The sequence below is a fragment of the Colius striatus genome, chromosome 5 (assembly GCF_028858725.1).
Source record: "Colius striatus isolate bColStr4 chromosome 5, bColStr4.1.hap1, whole genome shotgun sequence".
Classification (NCBI taxonomy): Eukaryota; Metazoa; Chordata; class Aves; order Coliiformes; family Coliidae; genus Colius; species Colius striatus.
Genome location: NC_084763.1, coordinates 15629910 through 15653788, shown reverse-complemented (window position 1 = coordinate 15653788; position 23879 = coordinate 15629910). Strand labels below are relative to the sequence as shown.

At 40.1% G+C, this 23879-nt stretch overlaps 1 protein-coding gene across 1 annotated transcript in view; it reads left to right on the top strand.

Moving 5' to 3' along the window:
* The first annotated feature begins 325 nt into the window (after window positions 1-325).
* Window positions 326-23879, top strand: part of STT3B (STT3 oligosaccharyltransferase complex catalytic subunit B) — a 56284-nt gene continuing 32730 nt past the window's right edge. Inside the window, exons 1-2 of the mRNA XM_061996414.1 lie at window positions 326-839; window positions 22152-22260. Of these exons, the coding sequence (XP_061852398.1) occupies window positions 559-839; window positions 22152-22260 (390 nt within the window). The 5' untranslated portion in view covers window positions 326-558. The remainder of the gene's footprint in view (window positions 840-22151; window positions 22261-23879) is intronic.

Below are 23879 nucleotides of genomic sequence, written 5' to 3'. Positions count from 1 at the left end.
CTCCCCGTAGCTCCTCCCGCGCTGGAGGGCGGCAATGTCAAACGGCCCGCTCGGGAGGGCCCGCTTCGGCAGCCCTCGCGCCCGCTCCGCTTTCTTCCACCGGGCTCCGCGCGTACGTGCGCCCGCCCGCGAGGCGCCCGCAGGCCCCCCCCCGCCCCTGCCCCCGGCCGAACGCCCGTGGCTGCTCTCCTCTGCCCTTAGCCTGCGCGCCCGCGGCCGCCCACCCGTCCTTCCGCCTCGAGCCCGTCCCTCGGCTCCTCCCCGCCGCCGGCCCCGCCCCCGGGCTCTCGCGCCGCACCGGCCCCCTCCGCCCCGCCCGCCCGCCTCGCGCCGCACTGGGATGGTGACGGCGGCGGCGGGAGGCAGAGCGCGGCTCAGCGAGGAGGCGGCGGCGAGTCAGTGAGGGCCGCTGAGGGAGCGGGCGGGCCCCGCCCCTCTCTCTCTCTCCTGCCGCGCTTCCCTCCCCCTGCCCTTCCTCCCGTACCCTCCCCCACCCCTCCTCCGCCTCCTCCCCGCACGCGCCAGGCGGAGAGGCTGCGAGGGAGCCCCGGGTACAACATGGCGGAGCACTCGGCCCCCGACAACAAGCACAAACCCGCCGCCAACTCCGTGGCGCTGCTCAACAGCCGCGCCGGGGCGGGCGGCGGCGGCTCGGCGGCGGCGGCTGCCGGCGGCCCCCCGGCGGGTGGAGGCGGCCTGTCGGGGGGCCTGTCGCAGCCGGCGGGCTGGCAGTCGCTCCTCTCCTTCACCATTCTCTTCCTGGCCTGGCTGGCCGGCTTCAGTTCCCGGCTTTTCGCCGTCATCCGCTTCGAGAGCATCATCCACGAGTTCGACCCTTGGTGAGTCGCCGCCGCTGTTGGACGGGACGGGGAGGCGGGAAAGCCGCCCCCTCACGCGGCGCGTCTCAGGCGGGCGCCGCGCCGTGAGGCTCGGCGGTGGAGGTGGCGGGTGCGCCCCGCAGGCTCCCCCGGCCGGGGGACGGCGGCAGGCTCCCATCGCCTGCTCCCCGCTCCGCCACTTCGCGAACTTGAGCCCTGCCTGTTCCCACGGCCGCCGGGCGGAGGGAGCCGAGAGCCGTGGCCGCCCTGGGAGGGAGGGAGGGAAGAGTGGAGGGAGGTAGGCAATCAGGCAGTGTACTACGGGACACGCTGTCGCAGGTCGGAATGAGCCCGAGAGGTCGCGGAACCTGGGGATGAGCTTTGGGGGCTGCCGCTGGGCAGGAGGCGGCAGACGGGAGAGAGAAGGGAAGTGGCGGGAGTGTATGGTAGTGCCAGGCACTTCGGTATCCCCTTGGGGTGAGAGGGAGCGCGGCGGCGGAGACCTGGGGAACGGGGCGGGAGGTGGCTGTCCTGGATGCGTCGGAGCTATACGGCCGGGACGCGGTAGAGTTGCGGTAGGACTGTCCGCCGCGCTGCCGAGGGGCAGGGGAAAGTTGTGGCGTCGGCAGGGAGGCGGGGTGCCAGGCAGGGAGCGGGGCTCCGGCCACTGCCGGCGTAATCGAACAGTCGCACCAAACGTGACCGACGCCCGGTCCCTGCGTCGCGGCGGAGGTCTCCAGATGTGCGGTGCGGCTTCTCGGAGTGGTCCTTCCTAGAGCCCTGGTTGGCCGGGGAGGGAGAGGGGTGAGGAATGTACTGCAGGAAGTAATCTTCATAAAAGTGACTTGAGGGATTACAGTGAAATGGGTGACATTGATTTACTACCAGGTGTTTGAAAGCTGCGTTTCAGAGCCCAAGGACTTTTGCTGTTTCCCACGCATCTTGATTTTTCTAAAGATTGCTTTCCCATCTTGTAGAGGCTGTCTGTTCTTTTCCCTGTTGGAGGGGACTGAAACCATTTTATGTATAAGATCAAGAAATGCTGCACTCGTTCCTTACAGTGAGGCAAAGTGAAAGATGACAGGAGTTGCGGGACAGTTTTTAAACACAAAACCGTGACAATGAATTTTTATATTAGTGTCTGCTTCATCCTAGGAATCCGTGATTTTTTTTTTTTTTTTAGTAGGGTAACTGGCAGATTAAAATAATGAATTTTCTGGTTTTCATTCAAAATTTTAGGTGTCAGGTCTTACTGTTAATGGTGTGATGAAAGGAGATGCTTCATTTTGAAATGCACGGTAGATATAGACTTAATCTAAAGTTGTTACTGAAATTGTAGTCATCTGCAAACCTTGCACTCCGATAGTTCAAAAAGCACAACTTCCTCTTTTCTGGTTGGTGTCCTCGAAGCCACCACTACCCTACCCCCCCACCCCCCTCCAGCCCATGGAATCCATTCACAAATCATGGTTCAGAATAGTGGATAGAGAACAAGGAATGGCTTTGTTTTTAAACTCTATCTGAAGAAATACACACTTTATGATGTGAAAGCTATCTCAAAGTATCTTCAAATCATCAAGTAATTGCCCATAGTTTAAGGGTTTTTTTTCAAACACAATGGAATGGAAGGAATGCAAACTTTCAATTAATAAAGTTAGCAATGCAGGGAGCATAGTTAAACACATCTGCAGTGAAACTACAAGACATGGGGTTGCATCCTGTGCAGTAGTTCACAGGCTCTTCTAATCTGAATTTAAGCAAAAAGACTTCTCATTCTATCATGAAGGAAAGTTTTGGGGTTGTTTTTTAAAGCAGACAAACAACATTTTTGTAGAATTTTATCCGATTTTTATAATCAAGGTTCGTCCTTGTTGGATAAACTGAAATTTTACAGTGTTGAGTTGTGTAGCTTTTATTATAAAGCCATGAAGAACATTTCAGTAAGTGCTATAGAAGTTGAACTTATAGTTGTGATACGATTGTAAAGGTAAAATTCTGGTTTAAGCAGTGTGAAGGTTGACGCAAAGTCATCTTCCTGTGTATACAGACAGAAGGCATTGCTGTCTATGCTGCTGTATGCACCTTTACTAATTAGAAAATAGATGGAGTTGACAAAACTCATTGATTTTAATGCATGTCTGTGAGAAACAGTTGAAATGTCAAGAATCATGCCAGTGTCATGTTACTGCATGCCAGAAATGGTGGAGGCAAATGCACTTAATTTGTAGGAAAGAGAACCTAAAATGGTAGAAACTGAGGGAAAAACAAAGGGCTTTCTCTAGTGCAGCAGCAATATTATTGGTGGAAAGAATAAAAAATGATTTTGCCTCTAAATACTATTGAGTAGTTAGGTAGGAAAGGGTTTTTCACAATTGTAAGGGTCTTACAAGTCTGAATCTAATGTGGGAAAGGAGCTTATGAAAAGAGATTAGAAGCAGTGCTCTATTTTTTGTTTCTTTACCTGCTTCTTTAGCAGCTTGTCCAGGTAAATTGGATTTTCTCTTTTATTTTTCAGAACAGTGTCCATAGTCTTTGCTGATGAAACAGTTTTTTCCACTCCTTTGGCTTTTTCTGTCAGCCTTGCAAAGGATATTTTGCAATGTGTTGATAAGTCACCTATTCTTTAGTATTTGTTTTGTGATCAAGAGAGGAAGCTGAGGTATATTTGATAAAATGAAGTGCGTTAGACAAATCAGTTATTGTTTTGAATGTAAAAATATTATTGCCTCAAAGGTGTGGAAAGTATTCTCACTTGCTTAAGAATCCTTTTTTTTTTTTTTTTTTTTTGGTATGGAGATAAGAAATATCTCCATACCTGAGCAGAGAAAAAAGGGAGAGTTGCCTTGGTTTTTCTGCATATTAGTTGAATCAAATACTACTTGTGCCTAACATCTCTTTCAAATTGCATTTTTTTACAGTAAAGTTAGGTTCTGGTTAGGAGTGGGGAAAGATTTGCTTGTTCTGTAAAATTAGCCTCTGAGAGTTACTTCAGTTGGCATTTCTTCCAGAAATGACCTGAATGTAGTACAATAGGCCAAGGCAGTAGAGACAGGACAGCTTTTGCTTTTGATTTCCATTATAATATAATACTTGTGTGAGGAAAAAACAAACTGCTGTTTTGAGGTTGCTGTGCCATCACAAATTTATAACCTATCCATTCATTACTGGGATTCCTGGGGTTTTTTCCACACCAAGTACCTTGTTCATATAATATTGCCACTTTTATTTTTTATTTATTTCTCATGTCTTGTTTACTTTCCATCCTTGAGCTGATCTAGAGACTTTGAAATATGTGTACTTCTTGACAGCTCCTAGGTCAAATGAACTGATAGATGAAGTCAGTCAGCATTGACTTTAAGCTGTGCTATTGACAGGCTTCCAATATTTAAGTTCAGGATTTCATTGTCAGGACAAGAACTTGAAACATGGACAATGAGTGGTACATGAGGATGGAAAGGTTTCATATCTGAAATTTAGTTTGTCGGCTGACTAGTTTGGCAGCTGAGGTGGCCAAGAGAATAATTTCTGTGCTACATGTGCACATAAGTGCACAGTAAAAGTTTTTCAAGTTCAACAATATGTTTAACTGAGTTGTCAGGTGAGGCTGGTCTTTAAGTTAGATGTTGCCTTAAATGCCAGCATGGCTGCTGAACCAAGGCAAACGGAATTATGAAGTAATTGAACAAGGATTGCTTTCTGTGCACTGAGTTACCTAAAGTACAGCTCCAGCCTTGTATGCTGTTTCATTTTCCTGCTCATATCATATATATATAATAGCCTATATGTGTGTATATATGTATGTGTACAAGGTAGACACACAATGATCTAGCTAGATCATTGCATCTTGATACTGCTACTAAAATGGTAACAACCTGTGGTACATCAGTAGTCTTCAGGAAGTGCTGTCAAAATAGTAACATTTCGTCTGTTTGCACAGTTCTTGCCGTTAAGTCACACATGTGCTAACTGTATCTGAGTCATTAATCATATCTCATGATATTAGATCAAACTTTTGTCTTTTCCTGAGAATTTTAACAGCCTGCTAAAGACCAGATAAATTACCTTAGATGTGACTTAAGCTAGAATGCAGAAGCTCATTAATCTGAGCATGAGGCCCCTCTCTGTACCAATTTGCACCCACAGGATGGAGCACCAGTGTGATCTTTGCCAGTCACATTTTCCTACCTGCTGCTAGGAATGGTGTCTTCTACTGTCCTGCCACTTCCTGGTGCTGAGCAGCACTACCACAGCCTCATGTACATCTTTATCTTTGCCTCTTCCAAACCAATATCACTGATCGCTCAAACCATCAGCTTTTTAGCTGTCATCAGGCTCACCGTTGTTTGCCATACCTTACCACAGAAACATCATTGTGCCAGTGGGAAGTACGGTTTTATATATATGTGATAGCAATCCACTTTCTTGTCACTGATACTATAATCTACCATTAGCGGACTCGGGTGAATGGGAATGCACTAATGAAAATAAACGTAAGGCTGGTTTCATTGCTTGCGTTTCTGAGGTTGATAGGTTAAAGGAAGTTAGGGTTTTCTCTTGGGCACAGCTTTAAAGACAGGTTTTCCTAGGCTCAAATCATGTTTGTTAGGTGGATTATTGAGCTATTATGAGCTTTTTTCATTAATGAAAATTTAAATTAACACCTACACATATGATATGAACACTTCATTAAAATAGAAAGTGTGACTCAGGTGAACATTAGAAGTGGTATATGAAATTGATTGAGCACTGGAGGTTGTGTAAATGTATCGATTTAATTGGGAGAAAGTAAGGTTGTGTATTTGTATTGTAGTTAGCTGGTTGGCTTTTGAAATAGGAGTTCTCTGTCCCCCACTGTGCCATCCTGCTTTTTTCCTTGTGCTTGCTCTAAGGCAGAGAAGGTGAGTTGATTCAATATGGTAAATTGTGAAAATACTGTAACATTTTAGTTGCCTGAGCCTGCCCACCATCAGTTTTTATACTGCAGTTTAGTTTCTTGTTTTTGAGAAAAAATATAAATGTTGGGAGGGAATGTAAATAGCAACTGTTTTTTAGAGGGTAAACTGGCATTGAGTGATAGAGTGGAGACATGTATACATATTAAAATGGAGCAAATTAAGATACTGAAGCAATAGGAGTGACAAAAGGAAGAGCATGTAGCTGTGAATGAAAGTACCTTAAGCTGGTGTTCATAAGGATGAAAAAAAATTTCACATAGGGTATGATAATATTGATAATCTCAATTAACAATGCTCAGTCTGTGGGCTATGCTAAGATGTGGCCCACACAATTCATCTAGCCATTGCATACCTGCTAGTGAATTTTCTTGCTGGGCAAAGAGACAGCAGATTGCATGGGATGGCAGCCACTGTCATCTCCAAACTGCTATCTTTCTGGAACCTTTCAACCCATCACATAATCTTGTTCAAGGAAAGTACATAAACATGGATCTGCTTAGGAGACATTTCCCACTCACTTTAGGATTCTTTTCCCAAACTCTTAATTTTGTTTCTAATCTTTGACAACTTCCAGACCTTGGGAAATAATTTGATTCTAATCCACTTTGAATATAGTCACTTTGGATTGATTTTGAGATGTTGAAATTGTCGTGAGATTTGTATTAAAAACTTACTGTAGTATCTTAATTCACTAGGTTTTTGATTCTATTTCTGTTTTATAGGAATCTATTTTAAAAGACTGTGTACTTAATGAACAGTTAAGTATTTTTGGACTTTTTTCTAAATGTAAGGTACAGACATTACATTTGATTTACGAAAGTTGTTTATGCTTTAGTAAGAATTTTTGCAGGATTTTATGTAGCCAGATAGCTCAAATTAATTTATTCCATTTTATTATAGTAGGAACAAAAAACTCTAGCATAGTCTCCATATCTGATTTATCGGGGCCTGTGTTCATGAAGGGCAAGTTGAGAGATTTCTGTGTTCCTGGAGAATAATCTGTCGGGTATCTTCCCCTTCCCTTCTTTTTAATGAGAAAGGTCCAGATCAAGAATAGTTTTTTGATTACTTCTGTTACAGTATGACATGTGTTGAGACACTCTGTTAGCACAGGTCAGTCTCTGGCTTTTGAGGCTTTCTAGATTGTTGTATATATCCAGGGACTTGTACAACCTTTCCTTATTTAGGTAGTTGCAGGGTGCTGTTCTGAAGCTAAATAAACTTTTCCAGAGGGTTGGCACAGTATTAACAGTCAAGGTGTGCAGCTGACTGTACTGAGCTTTTCTGCTGCTTAGGAAGTTGCTAAGATAGGTCAATATTAGCAGTGTAATGGAAGGAGGACTACCTGGAAAAGAGTGTTTGATGGAGTTGAAGGCATATAGCAGAGACAATGCTTTGTGAGTGGGTAGACCTCAGGCTAGGTTTGATCAATTAGACTGGTGCAGATGAAAAGTGCTTCACCATGTGGCCTTATAAAATAATATTCGTGTAAGAATCAAACCTCTGCTCCATCTCTATTATTGTTTTCTACCCTCTTTACTTAGGAGGTAGTATTTCTGTCCCTGCATGCACAAGTTTTAATCAAGAGCGAAAACCTCCCCATACTCACGTGGGTGCAGTAGTGGTGTTATGCATGAGAAGCTAGGAGGAATATGGTTGAGTACAGAGATTATCCCTGCAGTTTTATTTTGGAAAACATAGGTGGTGAAACAGAATGCTTGCAAAGTGTTGACCCTTTTATTGACTTGTGGACAGAGTGAAACTTGAAAATGTATTGAAGTGTTTTACATAGGCTGGGTCAAACTGAACCAGCAAGTTTAGCTTTTAATGCCGTGATTTTTTTTTTTAAATGGTCTCCAGCAAATACTCACAGACACTTCACTAGCTAGAGCAAATGCTGTGATGAAAATCCTTGAGTGGACTTTATTGGCAGATATCCTATTTTTTGAGTAGCTTTATATGTTCTGTTTTTTAAAAGTTTGATTTTATTATATAGGGTTAGGATGGTTTGTAACTGTTACCTTTTGCTTTCTGTCGTAATTCTCTCTCTATTAGTCTCTGGTTTTGGCAGCCTCTAATCCTACTATTTGTGTTTTCAAATCTGTATCACGTTGAACTGGTGTGGGAAGAGGAGAGAATAAATTTTTTTGGGCAGTAAAGCTAGCAGAAAAATGCAAAATCCTATAGGTACTAATAGTTTTTAAATGGGTTGGGTGTAGTCTGGATTTAGGGAGATGTCATTACTGTTCCTCAAGGATCTATTCTGATTTAGTCAGATTATTTCCCATTTAATGTTTATCTGCACATGTGCTGCAGAATTTCCTCCTTGATTTTTGAAAATTTCATTCTTGCAGGCCCTTTGAGGTATATTTGTACTCACATTGAGGGCTAATCCTGAGGGTTTCTTTCTACTTAGAGCCATTAAAGCTGCTGCTTGTGGGGTCTGTGGAGCCAGCACCCTGTAGCACGGCACATGCAGATGCTTTTATTGTTATTAACTCCTGTCGCAAAACTTCTTTGAAACATCAGTCTTACCACTTGCTTGGAGAACAAAGTGAACTTAAGTATTGCAGTAGTCTTTCTGTGCTTTACATCTGTGGTAAATTTCACGGTATGTCCAAGGAATAGACTGCATTTCCGGCCCTGTAGCTGAGCAGGGCTTGTGGTCTTTATCTGAGCTGTTAGTGGGAGTCAAGCTGAGGTATTTTTAATGTGGGTAGCTGGTAGGTCTCGGCTTGAGAGGTACCATGACATTGACCCTGATGCTGTGCCACACCTTATGTAATAAGCTGAAGCAGCCTGAGGAATGAATTTGAGAACTTAGGTACAAACATGATACATCAGCTTCTGTATTTCTCAACTTACTGCTGCTTTCCCCGGGTAAAAGCTCCTTTGGCGTATGGAGAATTAAATGCTTCCTATACTTCGAAACTTTTTGATATTACATGAGGCAATATCCCTGTACTCCAGAAAAAGAAAGTATCTGTTTTAAACAAGGAATAACTGTTTGTATATGAGTGCTTCTAGAAGCAGAAAACCATATTTAAAACATCTGTCTGCTATGTGAGACCCAAGTCCAATATTGTATGCTACTTTTTAAAGAGTCCATCTAATGTAAATGACTGAGGTATGTGGACTGTAATAAGTACTTCTGAGTGTTACAATGCTTATCATATAGTTTTCAATGGCAATTCATTTATATAGGTTATGTTAGTTTGTTAGGTAAAGAGCATGTTGGAGTTCTGCGAATTGCCAAACACCATTTTGAAACTTCCCTTACTCAAAACAAACAAAAAACCCCCTTGGGGAAACTGGTGCAACTGAGGATGCAAGTTTGGTTTGATTATTGATTTTTGGCAGTGTTCTTAATGGGATACTATTATCTTCTAGTCTGTTTTACAGAGTAGTATTTACATTTATTTAAAAAGAGCGGCTCACTGCGTGCCTGGACACCATCTATCCTGTTTGTTGAACAGTAAATGGATTTTGCAGAAGTGAAAAATAGCATGCAATTATATAATTATAAACTCTTCTGGCACAGGTGGCAAGGCAGCCTACATTTTATGAGTTCTTACTTTTTTTCACTGTCTGCATGACTTTTCTGCAATTGTTATACTGTAAATGGTAGCCAACTTTTTTAAATCCCAGGAATGTGGGTTTTTTTCTTTTATTCCTATCTTCCCAGTGGATGAATATTTTAAGAAATATGGAAAGTACCTACTTGATTGAGGATGCAGCTAACAGGGAAGACCACACGTTGAACAGTATACTTGTGCACTATAGTGAGGAGAGAGCAACACTTTCCTTTATGTTTATGCCACTTGTTTTGTATTTTCTTTTCTTGTAGTCTGCTGTGTATGTTAAATATGCTTCCTATCCTATTCCAAACTTATCCCAAGCAGTATTTGGATGTTCAGTTAAATAACTTAGAATTTCATAAATATTGTTTGGTATATCTTGAAAAGAGCAGTTTCATCTTCATTGTTGAAATATTCAAAGAGTTCTCATTTGAGTGTTGAAGGTCTTTAAAATGCCTTTAATTCTTTTTCTGGTAATAGATAAAATGCCTTAAAGTTGCAGTTCTTCTGATTTAGAAAATCAGCAAAACACAAACGGAGTTTTGGCATTATTATATTGATGTTAACAATGGAAGTATATGAGCATCTATTTGGCTTGCTTTACTGTAGAACAACAGTCACAAAAGCAAATGCAGTGTTTGAGTTTTCCAAGAAGTTTTATAATGTTACTGTGCTTTGACTATTTTGTCTTATACAGGTGACTGAAACTATTTATATAATGTCAAATGTCTGAAGTAGTCCTCGAACAACTGTTGCGTATGTCTCAACTCAGTTTACTCTAACAGTTTTAATATTTGCCAAATAAAAAATTGATTTTGACACTGGAGAAGCTACCTTAAACAGTTGCAACAGCATCTGAATGTGTGAAGTCTCAGGTTAACTAGTGGTGACAAAAGTAATTTTTCTCCTATGGCTAAATGTGTTTTGGAGCCAAGGAATTTTTAGTGCTTAATTTTGTAATCCACCACAACTTCACTGACACTTGCCCTGCTCTCCCACAGCAAAGCCCAGTTTTTGCTTGGCAGAATAATAGATAGTATGTTTTGTGTCAAATATGTCATGCTTGTAATTGTTTCACCACTGAATTTTGTTTTCTAGCCTTTGCTTTAGTAAGTCGGCTTCAGCATCTTATTTTTCCTTATACTTCCATCCTATTCTAATTTCAACACAGCATCCTTACCTATGCTCATCATGGATTTGCTTTGTGATACTATGTTCCATACTGTGCCATCTGCTGCCTTCCTTCAGGACTATCTTCAAGAGGAAAAAGCCACAGAACAGCTGTAAACGTTAGTTGAATGATACTTTTACCTGAGAAGTGAAGCAATGCTGTCTTCTATCTCTGTATTTGATACGCTGTGCTGGAGTACCCATGGATATCATTTGCATGTTGGGAAATGGAAGATGATTCCAAAGGTTCCTTTGAGAGCCTCCAGGAAGTTGCTGTGACTGATAAGGCAGTTCAAAGGGTTTTGAGTAAAGCCTGACTCTGAATATGTAGAATATGACAAGATGCTGCTAAGCTTGTCTTCACCAGTATAAATTGACTGTCTTTGCATCTAATAAAGTGGAGTCATTCTCCTGAATTTCCCATCATCTATTGGACATTTCCTGGGATAGTTTTCTGTTGTTAACAAGTTAAGGCAGCTCGCAGAAATTTGGTAAGTGTGTGTGTCAGGATTTGCAACTGGATGCAGGGAGAGGGAAATTCCCCTCTTCCAATGGCAGTGAGCTACTGTATTGACAGGTCTTGTATCCTGATCCAATCTCAAGTATCCATGAGTTCTTTGACTAACAGGTTTTGGTTTATTGAGGGGTGAACATATCAATAGTTCCTGCTAAAGCTCTTCCACTGTGCTATAACTGTTTAAACATTTTGCCACAAATAAGATTGCCATTGCTTAAACAGTTATATGGGATGTTGGGGATCTAGAGCTGAATCTCTTTTTCTTAATCAGGATGACTAAATCCAGTTTTCTAATTTAAATGTGTCTTTGTGGAGAGAGAGTGGAGAGGACATACAGTCTGTTGGGGACTGTAGTGTGAAATGCCCTGGAACAGGCCAATTGAATTCATATCTAGAGAGTGAGGAGAGAGACTTACGATTATGTGACTGAAGAAGTATCCCTTGAGAACTTCTGCTAGGCCCTTCTCAACAACTCTCACGTATCCTCTGCAGTTCACTTCTTTCCAGTCTGCCTGAACTACAACCAATCCTCCTGCTATAGTATATTTTCCCCATTTCTTGTCATAGGCAATTAGACATTCATTTTACCTTATGCCATTTCATGTGGCAATGGGAGAGAAGGCATAGTACCTACCTTAAATCAGAATTTGTTATTAAATGAAATGGGATCAGAAGGTAAACTTCTTCCTTTTACTGTTCATCATATAAGTTAGAAGGGTAGTAGCTACCAAACTGTACCCAGCTGGTCGAGAAGGTGATGTGTTTTGGAAAGGAGGTGCTCCTGGACTTGTGATGGGTGTGGGAATAGTAGGTGTAGTCTATGAATATTTCCATAATAGCATTTGCAGCAGAAAGGTATCACAGCTTCAAAGAGTATGTGTGTAATATGGAAGCCTCACTCATCTTAATAGTGTTCCCCCATCTCCACATTATTATTATATATTCTTTTTTTTTTTTTGGAAGCACCTTTAAGGTCACTTCTAAACATGAATTGGATTTCTAAAGTGACAGAGTAGCACAGTGAAATAGCTTGAAAGCTACAAAATAGTAAGATGAGGCAATACTAGAAATTCCATCACATAAGGAGAAAACAAATATGTAACTTTAATTTTGTGTTGTACATCCCAAGAATTTAGTATTAATTATAAATGCTGTGTTAAATGCTGAGCACTGTAGTCACTGCAGTACACTTAATCTGTAGTGTTTCTGTGATGGTACCTAATAAAAAGCAAATAATGTTTTGCTTGTTTCTTGCATCTAGTCTTTAAAGAAACATTGGTAAGCATTAAGTACAATTCCTAACGGTTTGAATTAAATTCAAAACTTGGCCCTTTTTATTTTTCTTTTCTCATTTAAACTCAACTGGAACAGTGTGAAAGAAAATAAATGTAGGATAACTGATTTCAAACTCTATTTGCTATGCTTATTTCAAAGTAAATCACACATTGGGAGTAGATCAAGAATGCAAAATAGAAGTAAACTCCGATCTATGTATTGTAGAGAAGGATGAAGACTGCAGTCTGTTGTCCTCTAGTTTCCTGGTCTTTGTTTATTTTATTGGTGACATCCTGTTACCAGATCAATTTCCTCCAGTGTCGGAATATGCAGCCACTCTGCAAACAGCTGGAGGTCTTTCTGTCCTCAGCTGGAGGCCACCATCCCTTCTTGTGGACTATATTAATAGATATGTGAGTACTCCTAATCTGCTTCAGAGACAAATCAGGTACAATAGTTTAGATCATGTTTAGAGTTGTTTACTGTTTAACTGTGATTCAAGGTAATTTTCCTGATTTGGGCACAGAAGTGGATTAGGAGTTCTGCATTCTTTTAACTGGCAAAGGTCAGTTGAAGGGTAAATGCTACAGCTAAATTTAGGTGAATGTGCAATTCGGTAAGAGGCATCCTGGAATTTTGAATCTCTCACCCCCCACCCCTTACCACTTTGAGCTATATTCACATCTCTTTCTTTTCAGTTCAATTTTGTTAGGGCATAATTAGATTTATCTGTAAGTTCCTACAAACCCTGTGCATATTGTTTACTTTGTTCTGCAGGTAGCTATATATGTGTATCTATATGTGTATATACCCACAGCAGAAAATTGCTTGATTGCTGCTACATGCCTGAGAATGCGATGTTTATGTCTGTTTATGCCAGGTTACTGAAAGGTTAAGCAGAATTTGAGCAGACATATTTAAGTCAGATAAAATTAGGTCTTTAAACCAACCTCAATCACTGGACACAAATTGCTTGACTTGGACTGTCTGGTTCTACTGCTATGATACTTTGTTACCCTCTCTGAAACACTAATTCTTTTTTCTTTTTTTTCAACATTCATTGTAGTAGAAGGTCAGTAAGTCAGTATTGCAAGGGCTGGAGCTGAACAGGTGCTCCACGAGAGATCCAGCTTCTTGGACTAGGTATAATCTACATACAGAAGGGACAAATGAAAGCAAGCATAATCGGAGAATTCAGGTAACTGAAAGTTAGATGCAGGAGGAAGGATAGCAGGTGCATTAAGAGGTGTACTAAAAAGCAAATATTTAAGGAGTATTGGATGAAACACCTCCTTACTTTGGCTTGCTAAACTGACTTATACTGCTGACATGCAGTCACAGTACTGTAGATCATTGTAATTTCTGTGAGCTAACAAAAACCTGTGGTGACATAATGTGTACATAGTCTAATGTCTGATTCTGACTGAACCTACGCTTTCTCATGTTACATGGAAATTCAAGCAACACACTGGTGGTTATTAAGGGATGAACACAATTGTTTCTGCTGAAGTTCTTCTATGGTGTTATAACTGTTCAAATGTTCTGCCAGAAATAGTGATTGCTTAAATATTAGATGGCATGTTGAGGATCTAGAGCCTTTCTAAGGATCCTGTGTACTTCTTACCATGTCTTGTGATTTACAGGATAGAAACAGTCTGCCAGGCCACTTTGCGTCCAGACTGATTCTTTAAATTTCACTTAATGGGAAGTGATTATGAAGTTGGTTCAATTACATTTTGGTGTAGCTTGTACTTCTGTAAGTTTCCACTGCATTGTAGTGTGTAAATGACTTTATTGTGTAATACAGATGATGGCTATGCTATGCTCACTACAAATGATGGGAAGGGTGTTGTGGTTTCAGATGTGATACATTGTGTGAAAAGTCTAAGTTGTGATCATAGAATGCTTTAAAAAGCTTGCAACTGTAGCAAAGATATTGAAGATGCCCTGGGCTCTCTGAAGAAGTTACAGTCTCTATATGCTGCCTGTAGGATTTCATATCATTAAGGTACTGGCAGCATGCAATTCCTGATTTTAGCACTCACTAAGCGTGACATCTTACTGCAGGCAGGGAAAATACCATACCAAGTAGTGGCAGCAGGAATACTGTAATCCTTCTTAAACATGTTGGGGACATTAAGATATTCTTAATGGTTATGCTTAATGGTTATTTTACCACCATTCTGGTACTCTTCAGGATTTCTATTATGCAGAGTTGAATGCTATACCTAAAAAATTGATGCCCTCATGGTTGTGTCGTGCAGCACTTTTTTTTTTTTTTCCTTTTGCTGGGGCTTTGTACTATTCTTCAGGATTATTCTAATGGCAGGAAGAGTTTTGTTGCTCAGCTGAATTCCAGACACAGAAACTTCTTACTCTTTTGACCCAGAATTCTGTCATTCCTGAAGTTAGATGGTCACATCACTGCAGACTTTCCTGCCATTTTATTACTTCAGCGTACTAGCTGTCCTTCATATAAGACTTCACCCTATTTGTCTTAGCAAGGTGTGTTTGTTCAGAGTTAGGAAATCTGAAATCAAAGCAGGATATCATGACCAATTTTCAACCTGAGGAAAACTCAGAATGATAGTGCTACTCCCTGTTCTCTTATCAAACATTAGACTTCTAGTTGGTGGTCAACTTGCCAGATGTGTATTTCTCTCTTCAAATGTCCCTACTTGCAGCAAACCCCCTAAAGATCAATTGGGCCTTTCTAAATGTAAAGTGTTCTTGAGAGCTTTCACCAAGCATTTTATGTTAGTTGAAGCTAATCTCAGAACACAATAATAATTACATATCCATATATTTTGAGATATAATAATAAAGACTAAACCATCAAAAATGTCCCTTAACACATCAGAATTGGGACAATATTAAACTATGTCAGCCAAAGCTTTCTGGTGGACTTGGCTTGATAATCAACTTTAGTAAGAACTGTGCGTACATGTTGCATTTTGTGTGTGAAAGACTGAGTTAATGTGTTCATGACTCCTATGTTTGTTGTCAGTTGAGGTGCAGAAACTCCAGCTGAGTGTGCAAGGTGATATCTTCCACATATAAAACTGTGGTAGGTGTACATCTAGAGAAATTCCAGAAGAAAGATTTGTGGAGATGTAAGTACTTGATTGTATATAAATATTCTAACTGGGGACAATTCATGCAGTGTATCTCTATGTTTGTATTAGATTTAAGACCTAATAAAAGCATTCTGCTGACATCAGCTTAAGGTTTTTTTTAAAAAAGAAGCATGGGATTTTTCTGAAATAAAATTGCCTGGTTGCTCTTCCATTTTGCAGAGTTATGTCAGTTTTGGACACAGAGGACCTTCTCCCTGGTTCTTAGACATGTAGAGCTCAATGTATGTTTTCTCCATTCTTGTGAGACCTGTAACACATTGGATTTGAGTTGTGGGCAGTAGGAAAGGCTCTGTCTATCATAAGTACTTTTACAAACAGGTGTATTGCAGGTGCAAAATTCTGATCTTAATTAGTTGAAACTGACTTAAATGTCCAAACATACTTTCCAAGGTTAGAAGCTAAACATAAGTAAGCATTTTCATGATGAGCAATACTGCTGTAGTGTGTTGAATTCACTGTGATTGATGGATACTGTACTTCAATTTAAAAAAAAAACATATGCAAAACTCATTGTAGTAATTGCTTATTCATAGATACAGACTTCAGAATAAGAATTTCAGGATGTTATGCTTGTAGTATAATATGTAGGCAAGCAGGTGTTTTAAAATTTAAGATGGAATATTGTGTATGTGTTTCTTTGTTTCAGTGAATGTTACTGAACTTTCTCATTAGATTTTCCATAAAAGTGTCGCACTGAATAAATTCTTCCTTTGGAGGCAAAGAATATGTGGGATATAGAGTCAATCTGCAAGTATTTTTTTCAAGAATCTAGAAGTGCCATCTCTAATTAGATGCTGTATGTCAGAATTTATTCTGTAATCTACATTTGCATTAAAAACTGACTCCTAGAATTGCACAGATAGCTTGTAATGTTCATGGTTAGTTTGTATCACATCGCTTTTCTGAGTTTGCAGATGTGAAAATTTTGTGCATCTGCAGATGAAGACTTTTAGAGCACAAAAGCCTTTATAATTGCAGGCTTAGAAAATTTTCAACAGATTCTGCTAGTAAGGAGATTACATAGTCTCGGATGGCTATAAAATGCCAGATAAAAAGTCTAGATCATGGAGTAAAGGTAGCATGAAATTGATAGGGTTTTAGACACTCAATACTGATCTTGTGCTCTGTTTTCCATCACCATCAGTGTAATTTATTTTAAATGTAGTTAAGATCTGAATGAGTTAACTGCATTGCTGCATGTGTGCTCTCTTCCTATGTGTTAGTAGTTTCTCAGTAGGCTGAATTTTATTTGAATATTCATTTTTAAGTAGTACTTTTGTCAAGAAAATACTAACTTAGGAATGTCCAAGCCAAAAATGTCTCTTTGTAAGTATAGTAGCATTTGTTACTGTGAAGTGCTAGAGAATTCTATAGCTGCTGGACAGAGTGAGTGATCACGGTGACTGGCCTTAACAAATTGTCTTACAGCATTGCCTTGTGTTATCAAAAAAGCAGTTAATAGGGTGGAATAAAAATCACACCCAAGCATGAACAGATAGTTAAGATTATGTATTAACAGTATGTAATGTATAACCGAAAACTTTATAGGCTTCATTTTGCAAGTTGCCTAGTTAGGCTTTCCAAATTAATGTTGCTACAAAAAAAGTTACACTTCTGCTCTGTTATTTTTCTGTTCCTGTTTGTGCTCTGTTCTATGCTGAAATTGAAACATGCCTTGAAAATGAGAACCTTATCTTTATTAACTCATCTTCAGTTCTTTACCAAACCAAGTATAATATAGATTATCTTCAATAATGCCACAAAATTAATGGTAGCGTGTGTAGAGTACTTTTGTGATCACTGGAGCATCCCCTGAAAGGTTCAAACCACAATACAAGCCTAATTTTGTTCTTGGAACTTTGAATTCTGAAACGTGCAAAGACTTAAGGTTGTTTGATTCCTTTAAAGCTTAGCTTGGAGAAGACAGTTCCAATTACAGACCTGACAGAAAGAGGCAAGAACAACAGCAGAGCATCACTTTTCTTCCAAGAATGTCAGCTAAAATAAGAAAAGTCAACGCTTGCTGGTGTTAGTCAGCCAGGTCCTTAGGAGTTCTTCTCTGCTGAATGTTAGCAAGTGTGGATCTTCTTCACAACATGGACTGAGAACCTGAGTATTCATCTTAGTCTGTCAAGCTAAGTACTTAATTAGACGTGTGCCTCACATAATTTTCTTCTCTGTTCTTCTCAGGCCTGTCTCAAATTGACTTGCCTCAAAGGGTGAGGGAGGATGAGAGGAAAACTTGGGAAATGGGTGTACAGTTCCAGTACCTCAAGATCAGATGGATGTAGGGGATAAGAGTGAGAAAAGGGATCTTTTCCTTCAGTCTGCTGCTGTCACATAGTATGCATCCTCACTGTTAGCGATTGTCATACTCCAGCTTTTGTGTCTCTTTGGCTAATGGCTAGCCAATTGGAAAGAGGTTGGATAAAAGCCCTAAATATTACCTATCCTTGCTGCTGCTGGAGATGGAAGAAGTAGGGAAGGCAGTGACACCAAACCTAAAGTGCAGCTCCTACCAAGCACTGGCTGTTCTTGTCTCTGTTCTGATTCCTTCCTCAGGTGCAGGCCCTAAATCTCAGGATGCAGGCATAGGCAAAGGTGGGACTTTTTCTGGTATTTCTAGGGCTGTTTTACACCCCTGTGAAACCTGTAGATAGTTGTAGATACCATGGCAATACTGCCATAGAAATATAATATCATTGTGCTGTGTTTCAAACACAGTTCGAAAAATATCAACAGGATAGTAATAAGATTGTGTCACTAAGGTTTGTGATGCTTAGTGACTCTCTCAATTTCAGCTGAGATGGAGTTAATTTTCTCATAGTAGCTTCTGTGGGAATATATTTTGGATTTGTGCTGAAAATGGTTGACAACACAGGAATGTGTTGGTTATTGCTGAGCAATACTTGAACTGTGCCAAGGTCTTTTCTGCCTCTCACACCATGCCATCAGAGAGTAGTCTGGGAGTGCACAAGAAACTGGGAGGTGACACAGCCAGGACAATTGACCCCAACTGACTAAAGGGATATCCCATACCATATGGTGTTGTGCTCAGCATAGAGGTTGTGGGGAAGAAGGAAGGGGGCATGTTTGGAGGGATGGCATTTGTCTTCTTAGGTAAATGTTATGTGTGATGGAGCCCTGCTTTACTGGAGATGGCTGAACATCTGCCTGGCAGTGGGATGTGGTGAATGAATTCTCTGTTTTGTTTTGCTTGTGTGTGTGCCATTTGCTTTACCTATTCAACTATCTTTTATCTCAACCCATGAGTTTTCTCACTTGTACTCTTCTGATTCTCTGCCTAATGCGACCAGGAAGGGAATGAGTGGCTGTATGGGGCTAAATTGCCAACTGGGGTTAAACCACAACAGTCCTTTCTGCATCTTATGTGGGGCTTTTGAAGGGTTTCAGATAAGGACAGATTTGGTTGAAATGTGTTAGATTGAATTTATAGCTGTTATTGCTGTTTAGCTATTAATGGGTAGGCTTTTGTGCTTGCTATGGGACTTCTTTGCCTTAGTGCATATTAGAGTCCAGTGCTTGCTGGTGGCTGCTTTTTGCTTGCTGTGCTGTGGCTCATCTCACTCTTTGGTAACAGCAATGGCAATGTCACCATGCTGGCAGATGGCCAGGAAACTGCTGCTGTTTGTGTGCTTCTGGAAGAACAGACTGGAACTCCATTGTGAACTCAGGTCAAAGGGATCATGGCACTCTCCATTCTGTCCTAAAGGCAAACAGTTTTACAGAGTTCAGGCTTGTCCCTAAAGGAGTGGAGTACTCTGAAGTGGATGAGCAGGATCAGAGCATAATACTGGCATCTTAGGGTTGCTAGACCATTCATTCGGTTGTCTGGTGCACTGCCTTTTGTTGCCACTCTGTCAGTTCCTGAAGTTGGCTTGGATGTGCAGCATTACTGATCAAGTTTCTCCTTATGCATACACCTGTTTATATTTACATTTTAAACTATTTTTTGTAGCCAGTTACCTGATGGGAGGTGAAGTGAGCACTTCTTTGTCTTTTGAAGTCAAAGTAAGGTGCTGCAGTTAAACTTCTTCTTTCTGGTTTCTGTGTTCAGAATTTAGTTCTTCTCACCTATAAGTCTTTTAACAGTGAAAAATTGACGTACCTATAGTATTGCTAATAATTTCCGCTGTAAAGACATGCACAGCTGTCCCTATGTGCCTTCATTTATGACAAAAGAATCACTTTTTGAAAGATGGTATTAATAGATTTATATCTATTCAAAAGCATAATAGGAGGGAAGATTAAATTCTTACTTCTTAAGTGGTAAAGGTAGAATGCTGTTATGTTGTGTTTCAATTTTGAGTGGTAATTCATTCTCATTAAAGACTTAATGGGATGCTGCTAAAGAAGACAACAGTTGTTCACATCCTTCTGAAATCAGTTGTGAAGCTTTACTAGTTTGAAACACAAAGAGAATGTCAATATGTATTCTTGCCTAGTTTGTTTTTCTAACAAATCTTTTAATGCTCTAAAAGTAAACATTAATAGTACTTTGTAGCCTCTTTCGAGTTTGAATCACAATTTAAAAAATTGAAAGCAATCCGTGTTAGTAAATATCTTTCTTGTTTTCTTTTTAAAATTCTAGGATAGCAACATAGACTGGGATTTCAGTGCATTTTCAGTCCAGTCTGTAGCTGTCTGGTTTGCATGTGTCTGGTGCAGCATGGAACTCTGTGTTGTCTTGTACGATGCTGTAGGCATTTGGCACTAAACAAATTAACAATAGACTGTGGTATACTAAGATAAGAGGATAATTTTACAGGTACAGCATTTCATAAATCACATTATAGTTGACAGTTCAGAACTGGAGAATTAATTAATATTTAGAAATCTAGTCAAATGGGAATAGTTGCAGGCTTATTAGAAACAAATGTCACATCGCTGTTTGATACAAAGACTTCTGGGTCAGAATGACTGGTGTTTGTGTGGATTTTCTTCTATAAACACGACTACTTTTGAAAGTCCACAGTTTTATCAGTTTGTGTATCCTATATAACTGCTTATTTAACATGTAAGAGAGTGTCCCTGAAAATACTGCACTTCATTTTTTATTTACTTATTTTTTCTGTCACTTGACTGATGGTGTGATAGTTCAGTCAGTGGAAGCAGGCAAGTTCGCTGACAGCTGGACTTGAATTTCAATTTTTTTTGTCCTTTCACTATGTAGATGAAGAAATCTGCTCATGATCTGGTGATTGTACCTGTTCTGGGTGGTTGTACTTCAGACATTGAACTTGTAGTGATTAAACGAGTAGGAACTTGATGAGTTTTACAGTCTTGAAAGACATCAGCTTTATTCTGTCAAAATGAATCTGTTCAAAATAAACCTATGATGTTCTGGGAATGCTAGATAAACAAAAGAATTTTATGGAGTTTGAAAATTTGTGTTAGTAGTGATGCATGTTACTGATCTAGGTGGATACTTTCATACAGTAGACAATATGAAAAATACACATAAGCTTTTCTTGTCTTGAATACTGTCTTTGGAAGTCTTTCATGGTGCTTTGCTCATCTAGGCCGTTAATCTGTTACGATATTTCATTCAGTCGTCTGAGCTTCTGCTTAACTAATGAATATAATCTTTAATTCTTCTTTAACTAATGAATTTCACATTGTTATCAAAATTCCAATTAGAATATCTATTAGGGGGATTGAGTTTGTGAATGTTGCTCCTTTCAGAAATGTTCAGCCAAGCTTTTCTAAGTCTAAACTTTCCTTGGAAATCCTTACAGCATCAATACCTATAGCTTTGTTAGTTTGGCTTTTGAATAATCATGAAAGAGTTTTGATTTGAGGTAACGTGCAGTTCAGTTTGAAGAATTAATAGACTTTCTAATAGTTGAAAGATTTTACTATCTGAATTTTGAGAAGTTGGAAAAATTCCGTGCCAGAAAAGTGGAAGATTAGTGCCTTAATGGTAATCCGTTGGTGGTTTTTGGGTTTTTTTTTTATGGTATATGGACAATGGGGAAGACTGAAGGTATACCTGGGAATGCTTTTTCTACAAGGAATTTTCTGCAGCAGAGCATATAAGCTTTAAAAATAACACTTCATCTAGAAAGATTCCGTGTTATGTACTTTCTTATGAATTGAAAGAAGGCAGTATGTCAAGGCCATTGGTGTCATAGTATGAACAAACAGACTGATTCTCTTTGTTGCATATTATTACATTTCTTCACTTCTCAATGGTGTATGAAATAGAGCAACAGCAGATACACTGGATTCCTATCCTGTCTCAGAACAGGAGTCTTGCAATGATTCTTTCATGACCTTAATTCTGCTTAAGTGGTGTTATGGATGTGCTAAATAATAGGTTGATAGTCTGTTTATGAAAACTAGCTTTAAAAAGGAATGCAGAAAATTACCAGATTGTATTTTCAGAGTGATATAAAGCTTTTTAATGTTTACAAGAAAAACCTAAAACAACCCAAACTATAACATTTCATCTGTGTATACGCACTGGCTGTAGAAATGACAATGTAGTGGTTAGTAACTGAAAGCTCAGTCATTTACTTTCAAACCCTGCAGAGACGACTGTTGTACTTACATAGTAAATGAAATGCTAAAGTTGAATTACTTTCAAGGTCTTAGAAGACAGGTGATAAGGTATGCCTGAAACTTAAGTTCTTGGTTTTATATTCCTGTCCCTCTTATTTTCATCTGTTTCTTTCTAGGTTTAACTATAGATCAACACATCATCTTGCATCCCACGGGTTTTATGAATTTTTAAACTGGTTTGATGAAAGAGCATGGTATCCACTGGGAAGAATAGTAGGTGGAACTGTAAGTATTGTCAAAATAACATGGATTACTTTGCAGTAAGTTTTTTTAGCTTTAAACACAAAGTTGACATTGATAAAAGGAGATTCTTAGTAAAATATGCTTTTAATTGTCAAATTGCTACAGAGGGAATAGCAACGTGTTTTTAATTTTTAGCTGCAGGGGCTAAGACAGTAAGTCAATGTGCTGTAGTCTTCATCCAACAGCATGCTATGAACAAGAAATACAAAACTGAGTTTTACTTCCTTACATATGAACTTCTAATAGTGATAAATAAGGATATTATGACTGGTATTTCTTGTACATGAAATTTTAAAAAGGGGGAAAAAAATGAAAACCAGTTATCTAAATTTCTGAGGCAGAAGTTTTAATCCAATGGTCAATGTTGAGCAGACTTAGTGTGTATGGAAAGTGTTAGGATTTCACTGGGAAAAGATGTTTTGAAATTAAATCAGTCAGGCACTTGACTGAAGCATCAGGCATCAGAAAGTAGATAAGATTGGTGTTGATGCAAGTTACAAGACAGGAAAAGTGTACAAAACAATATAATCAAATCAGAATATAACTATCATTCATTGATAGAATCACAGAATCATAGGGATTGGAAGGGAACTCTAGAGATTATCTAGTCCAGCCCGCCCTGCTAAAGCAAGTCCACTCAAATCAGGTCACACAGAATGCTTTCAGGTAAGTATTGAAAACTTCCAGAGAAGGAGAATCCACACCCTTCCTGGGCAACCTGTGCCAGGGCTCTATGACCCTCACAGGAAAGTAGTTTTTCCTTATGATTATGGGGAACTTTTTGTGTTCCAGGTTTTGTCCATTACCCCATCCTTTTGACATACACCTTTTAAATACTTGTGTTAATGAGATCCTCACTTAAATCTTCTCCAGGCTGAACAGCCCCAGTTCCTGCAGCCTTTCCTCATAGGGAAGATTCTCCAGTTCGCTGATCATCTTGGCAGCCCTGTGCTGGACTCTTCCAGAAGAACCCTCTTTCTCTTGAACTGGGGAGCTCAGAACTTTTGGATACAGGACTCCAGATGAGGCCTCACCAGGGCAGAGTAGAGGGGGAGGAAAACCTCCCTTGACATGCTGGCTACACTCTTCTTGATGTATCCCAGGATGCCATTGGCCTTCTTGGCCACCAGGGCACATTGATGGCTTATGGTTAATTTGCTGTCCACCAGAACATCCAGGTCCCTCTCTGTGGGAGGTCAGCCCCAGCCTGTACTAGTCCATGGGTTTGTTCCTCCCCTGGTGCGGGACTCCACACTTGACCTTGTTGAACCTCATGAGGTTCCTCTTTGCCCAACTCTCAAGCAGGTCAAGATCCCGCTGAATGACATCCACTGCTCTCCCCTCATCTACCTTTCTTCAGTCTTCAGGCACCTCACCTGTCCTCCATGATTGTTCAAAAATGTTGGAGAGTGGCTTAGCAACCACATCAGCCAGCTCCCTCAGTCAGGTCCCATAGATTTATGGGTGTCCAACTTGCCTAACAGGTCCTCATCCACCAAGGAAAGTTTCTCATTCTCCAGACTCTCTCACTATCCTTACTGGACTGGGCTTCCCGAGGGCCTTGCCTGTAAAGAGCAAAGCAAAGATGACATTCAATAGTT